The 6,946-nt window shown below is 42.7% G+C and overlaps 1 protein-coding gene across 1 annotated transcript in view; it reads left to right on the top strand.

Annotated features, from left to right (window-relative positions):
- The first annotated feature begins 2,863 nt into the window (after positions 1-2,863).
- Positions 2,864-6,946, top strand: part of IGSF10 (immunoglobulin superfamily member 10) — a 31,375-nt gene continuing 27,292 nt past the window's right edge. Inside the window, exons 1-3 of the mRNA XM_006096319.3 lie at positions 2,864-2,995; positions 4,585-4,704; positions 5,532-5,726. Of these exons, the coding sequence (XP_006096381.2) occupies positions 4,655-4,704; positions 5,532-5,726 (245 nt within the window). The 5' untranslated portion in view covers positions 2,864-2,995; positions 4,585-4,654. The remainder of the gene's footprint in view (positions 2,996-4,584; positions 4,705-5,531; positions 5,727-6,946) is intronic.

Genomic DNA, 6,946 nt, shown 5'->3' with positions numbered 1-6,946 from the left:
AGCTAAAGAGCATGTTCTTATCACACATGTTCTAGAGTTACTTGTAACTCTGAGTCCCTGATTCTATATCTACCTTGGTACCCACATCCTTATTACTAACTGTACTAGTAAATCACTCGGATGCCTAGCCACTGGATAGGAGACATTCCCAATGTTTGGCCAAATGAAGCATCCACAGCTCTGGGTTAAATGTTCAGTCTGTGGTTTCAGACCGCCTGGGTTTGAATCCACGTTGGCTCTCTACCTACAAGCTTCAGAGCCCTCGTGGAGTTCCCAGACACATCAGTCACTTACCTTTATGTGCCTCACCTGTAAATGGTTTTCAGGTGGTGCTGTAAAGTTTCAATGAGTTGGCATTTGTAAAATGCTTATAATAGTATTGCCACAGAGTAAAACCTCAATAAATACTAGTATGAGCTGTTTTCATTATAAGAAATTATTTCCCTAAGCCAGCAATTCTCAAAATGTGGCTGCATGGAAATCATCTGGAAGGCTTATTAATACATAGACCCCTAAACCCACCCCTGCAATTTCTGATTCAGTGGGTCTGGGACAGAGCCAGAGAATTGGTATTTTTAACAAAGTTCAGGGTGATACTGATGTTGCTGGTCCCAGGACCACCCCTTGCAAACCACTGCCCTAAAACATTTGTTCCAAATTCTCATCAAAAGCTTAACTGCAGTACAACTAGAGGGAGTAAAAGGTCATTTTAATTACATTAATTAAGTGTTATGAGTCAAAATATGGGGAACCCTGTCTGCAATTGCACCAGGATTGAGTTGCTAGGGGCGATTCTGTAGGCTATCTTCCTGGATGGTGGGGGTGGAGATGAGGCCAGGAAATGCTACCCAAACAGAAACAATAGCATTTATATCCAGTTCTCTGATAATCACTTTCAGAAGAGAGGTTTCTCCAATTGGGCCAAACAGAAAAATCTAAACTGCAGAAAGAACTTCAAGAAAGTTAGAAAGAACTTACAAACTCAACACCAAAATAATAACTGAACAACCCAATTAGACATTTCTGCAAAGAGGACATAAAGATATCCAATAGACATGAAAAGATGCTCAACATCATTAATCAGAGAGATGCAAATTAAAACCACAATGAGATATCACTTCACACCTGCCAGAAGGGCCATCATCAATAGATCAGCAAACGACAAGTACTGGCGAGGATGTGGAGAAAAGGGAACCCTCATGCACTGTTGATGGGAATGCAGACTGGTACAGCCACTATGGAAAACAGTATGGAGTTTCCTCAAAAAATTAAAAATTGAACTACCTTATCACCCAGCAACTCCACTTCTGGGAATATATTCCAAGAAATCCGAAACACTAATTTAAAAGAATATATGCATCCTTATGTTCATTGTAGCATTATTTACAATAGCCAAGACTTGGAAGCAGCCCAAATGCCCATCAGTAGACGAGTGGGTAAAAAAGCTGTGGTACATTTACATCATGGAATACTAGCTTGGTCATCAAAAGGAAGGAACTCTTACCCTTTGCAACGGCATGGATGGACCTGGAGATTATTATGCTAAATGAAATAATCTAGTCAGAGAAAGACAAATACCATATAATTTAAATTACATGTGGGATATAATGAACAAAATAAAATAACAGACAAAATAGAAATAAATTCATATATACAGAGTAGACTGACAGCTGTCAAAGGGGATGGGGTTAGGAGCTGGATGAAAAAGGTAAAGGGATTAAGCAAAAACAAAACAAAACTCATAGACACAGATAATATGGTGATTACTGGAAAGAAAGGGGGTGGGGAGAAGTAGAAGAGGGTAAAGGGGGGATAAATGGTGATGGAAGGAGACTTGATTTGAGGTGTTGAACACATAATACAATCAATATGCAGATGATGTATTATAGAATTATACAGCCGAAACCCATATAATCTTATTAACCGATGTCACCCCAATAAATTCAACTTTAAATAAAAAAGAACTTCGGGGAGCCACAGAACCAAGGACAGCCCGTGATGATTAAAGCAAACCCAAAAGACCCCTCTGTCAACAGGTGGAGGAAAACAAGGTGGGTGTGGGCGCGCCCCCACTGAGACGCCCTGCCACCGCCCGGTCAGCCTGAGAAATCCCGGGAATTGGACATGAGAGGGAGATGGACAGAGGCAAGCACGAACCGCGCTCTCAGAAATATTCATGGCTTATTATTCATCCCTGTGCCAAGGAGCCCTGGCGGAGTCCCCAGACACACCAGTCAACGTCACCGCCCTCCAGCCCCGCCTCTTCCCTCGATTTGGGAAGTCCCTGCGACCCAAGCGGCTGAGCGGCAGACACTGCGGACAGCGCCAGCCCATGTGGTGCCCTGTGCAGAGGTGAGCGCTCAGCCACTCCTTTCCCGGGAAGGGGGACAGACAGGCTGCGAGGATCTCGGCGTGGGAACGTAGGGAGTCGTGCTGCCCCGCGGGGTGGGAGCAGTGAGGGTCAGGGATGGGAGGAAGCACTGAAGAGGGAGGAGGATTAAAGAAAAGTGGGCAAAGTCACTTTTTCAAATGACTGATGCCGGGCAAAAGGCACACTCTGAGCAGATTCATCAGTAGGTGGAGATCCTTATTGCTTCACAGATGACAGGTTTGTCCAAAAAAGATGAATTAAGGAGAAACTCCTGGGACCTGGGGGTAAAATGGAGTGATAGGATTAGTTCCATTTAAGTGACAGCTGCAAGGAGAATTAAAGCACACTGCTGAGGGAGGAGCAAGGACATTTAAAAACCACTTCCCCTGCCTTTTGTTTCTGTAACAAGTTATCCTGAAGGAAGCCTGCAGTCTCTGAAGTGCGGGAGTGCCTGCAGGTCCCTCCAGAGCATTGCTCCTGAGCTGCCAGTCAGAAAGTTGAAGACACTCCTTCACTTGGGAGCAAACCTCCCTCAGGTTTGGACATAATTCTCCATTTCCCGGGAAGATTTTCTGTCAACGCCTGTGACAGGAGAGGATTCAGAACCAGAAAAGAAGAGCTCAGGTATTGTCCACTTCAGTTTCATTACCTATATCGTCAGGTTGAACTTTGTGGATCCACAAGTCATGTTCTCTTAGAATTTTGATCCTCTTTGAAATAGCTCATATGTGGGCACACCAACTTCTGTGATCTAGCTGAGCAAGAGAATTACCTGCCTCCTGCTGTTCCTTTCTGTGTTCATCTAAGGAAAAGAAGATGGAAATTTTGCCTCCTGTCAGACACAGTTGTTTATAAGTATTGTAACCAGATGGTCCCAGTGACAAAAGTGGTGGTGAGATTAGTCCTATATTAAATTTTAATTTGGGCTTCATTCTACTGATTCCATTATCTTTAAATCTATAGGAAGATAAAGTAATGTAACATCCATGTTGTTTCTAGCATAGTTTATGGCTAAAGGGTAGTTGCTGATAGAATCCAAAAGAAATAATTCTATTCTAAGGAACTCTGAGATTTTATATTGTGAAGGTCACATTTCTTAGAAAAGCATTATAAAGATTTTATTGCAACCCTGCATGTTTTGAATTTCAGGAGAAAATAAGGTTTGGATTCCTGGGCTCTCCCCACATGTGGGTTACAGATAACATTTTCCAACAAGCTGAGCATACTAATATTTCTTCCCTGGTTATGCTCCCCCACTCCCATGGCTCACATGAGGAGGAGAAGGAAACAAGGAAACAGCAGAGGGATGTTCTAAGCAGAGCAAAAGCAGACAGCATCATGCCTTTTGGGGGGCAGCATGGCCACGCAATGCCCGGGCCAGGCTCACACCTGCCCAGCCAGTCACTATTGCTTACGGTCATTATTTGGCAATGTGCAACGTGCCTTTTTTGGCAAGGTTTAAGGACACATTAGAAATAGATTTATTTACCGTTCCAGTGGATTATTACATCTCATAAAAATGTTCTTGAGGGAGGTTTATAAAATGAAAACATAATACAAGATTGGACAAAAGTAGGTTTACAGTTGTTCATATAGAAAATAATACTATATAACAAAGATGTAATATACAAATTGACCGTCACACCCTCGAACAAGATGGCCACCCCCATGTGGGCACAAGATGGCTGCCACAAGATGGCCACAGGGGAGGGGAGTTGGGGGGGACCAGGCCTGCAGGGGAGGGCAGTTAGGGGCGACCAGGCTGGCAGGGGATCAGTTAGGCATTGATCAGGCTGGCAGGGGAGTGGTTAGGGGGTGATCAGGCTGGCAGGCAGGCGAGCAGTTGTGAGCCAGCAGTCCTGGATTGTGAGAGGGTGCAGGCTGGGCTGAGGGACACCCCCACCCCCGTGCATGAATTTCATGCACTGGGCCTCTAGTACAATAATAAATGATAATGCAAGGATAAACTCTGTGTTTCACATATGCACACTGTAAACCTACTTTTGCCCCAACCTGTATTATACATTTAGTGATAAAAAGTGTTACAAAATTTAGTTTGATACACACACATACATGGGAACATATACACAATATATATACAAGGTTGGAGGGTATCCAGCAAAATGTTAATGATTATATTTGGGTGGTGGGAATATAAGTAATTTAAAAAATTTTTAATTCTTACCCGAGGATATTTTTCCATTGATTTTTAGAGAGAGTGGAAGAGAGGAGGAGAGACACAGAGAGAGAAACATCGATGTGAGAGAGACACATTGATTGTTTATGTCCCACATGCACTCCAATTGGGGCCGAAGATCCAGCCTGCAACCAAGGTACCTGTCCTTGACCGGAATTGAACCCAAGACCCTTCACTCCTCTGGCCGATGTTCTATCTACTGAGCCAAACCAGGCAGGGCAAGAATTTTAATTTTTTTCTACTTCTTTACAGCTTCCAAATGTTCTATCATACACATGTATTAGTTTTAGGACCAGATTTTAACCCCTAGGGTGCCAGGGAGCACGATTGCGCGCCTGTCTTTCGCCAAAAGTGCCGGGAGCGCTATCAAAGCTTCGAAATGGCATCCAGTTCTAAGTCTGCTTTTATTAGTGATGATGATATTGCTAAATATGTCAATGTAGTAAAGGTTTCCTTAAGTTTTCGAATATGTAACTTCATTTACTTGCGATTCATAATTTTTTTCCTAAACTGCTGTAAAATCAGCAAAATGCCTTGGCAATTTTAGGATAGTTCCTAGGATATTGGTTGGCACTCAAAGGGTTAAAGTTAGTCCAAAAAGCTAATGTAGAAACAGGAAACTAAGCCTTATGTACTTCAGTTGTCACAATATTTTAGTATGGTATTAATTTTTGTCTTTTCAATGCATCCTTAAGTAATAGGGGTTGCTGCATTTTATGAACAAGTGAAAAGCTACGAAGGAATTTTCACAACAGTAAAATGCCACTTGATCACAGAGCTCCAAGGGAGGCCAGCACACACTGTGGCTTTGGACAGAGTGAGTTCCACCATAACAGTTATAAACAGAACTGGCCACTAAGGACCCTGCAGGAAGGCCTCTGAGGGTACCAGAGTCACTGTGTGTGGTTATACTGGGCCTTTGCTCAAACCATAGTTACAACTCCGAGCTGTGATGTTTTTCAGAATGAAAGTGAAAGGCGGAGGAATCGCCTGCTTGCTGGTTCCCTTCGCCGTGATCTGCCTGGTGGCCACGCCCGGGGGCAGCGCCTGTCCTCGCCGCTGTGCCTGCTACGTGCCCACAGAGGTGCATTGCACATTTCGGTACCTGACCGCCATCCCAGACAGCATCCCGCCCAATGTGGAGCGTATCAATTTAGGGTGCGTGGGGGTCCTCGTCCTGTCCCCTTCTCAAGAAGGGATTGTCTCCCGAACACTTAGGACTTTGGGAGATTAACCACAATTGTAATAATATTTCTCTTCTGAAATGAGTGCATGAGGATTCTAAGTTTGTTGGGCCAATAAGAAAATTTAACTCATAAACTTTTATTAGGAGAAAGTTCTAGAACCTGAAGTGACTCTTGGTAGGTTTCCAGGCCTGTGGCTATAGAAAAGCTTCATTTTGGCTACATTTGTACTGGAAAATAATAAAGCTCTTGTTAAGAATTAGGGTTATGGCCTGACGAATCTCAGAGGGAGGTGGAAGTGGGTGGGGAGAGATTAACCAAAGAATTTATATGCATATATGCATGACCCATGGACACAGACAGTAGTGTGGTGAAGGCCTGAGGTGCAGTGGAGGGGTCAGTGGGGTAAAAAAAAAAAAAAGACACTGTAATACTTTCAACAGTAAAGATAAATTTTAAAAAAAGAACTAGGGTTATGATATATCAGTAAGAGATAACAGGATAGCTAGGAGTGTCCTTCTATATATAAAAGATATGTGTGAAACATAGGTTAGGTCCTTTTTGAAGGCCCTTGGGTTTTTTTTTCCATACAAGATGACTTATTTATAATTGCTTTTAAAAATGCATACCTAATTAAATCTACCAAAAGGTGGCTATAATTTTAAAATTCATAAACAACTATATGAACATATGTGTACTCGAACTTAATATAATTTTTTTGACATTAGTGAGAACTTACTGTGTGCCAAACACAATGGATGGTACCAGGGATTCAATGAAGAAAATATATGTTAATTCCTAAAAGCCATAGATTTGGGGGGGGGTATTTTTAATAGTTTACTGATTTTTAGAGAGAGAGAGAGAAACATTAATGTGAGAGCATAACATCCATCGGCTGCCTCCTGCATGCCTCTTACCAGGGATCAAGCCCACAACCTGGGCATGTGCCCGACCAGGATTCAAATCAACAACCTTTTGGTTGGACCATGTGCAACTGAGCCACACCAGCCGGGGCTAGAAACTACAGTTAAAGGGAGAAGACAGATGTACATTTAGTACAACTTAATAAGAACCATAATACAGCAAACGAACTTAGGAACAATCGCTGACAGTAATAGCTACCATTAATCGTATGCTTTCTATACCCAGGCATTGAGCATAAGCACTCTTCATGTATTCATTCATTTAATCTTT

Source organism: Myotis lucifugus, unplaced genomic scaffold (assembly GCF_000147115.1).
Source record: "Myotis lucifugus unplaced genomic scaffold, Myoluc2.0 scaffold_175, whole genome shotgun sequence".
Classification (NCBI taxonomy): domain Eukaryota; kingdom Metazoa; phylum Chordata; class Mammalia; order Chiroptera; family Vespertilionidae; genus Myotis; species Myotis lucifugus.
Note: the sequence above shows the minus strand (reverse complement) of the source record. Positions and strands in the feature narration are given on the sequence as shown.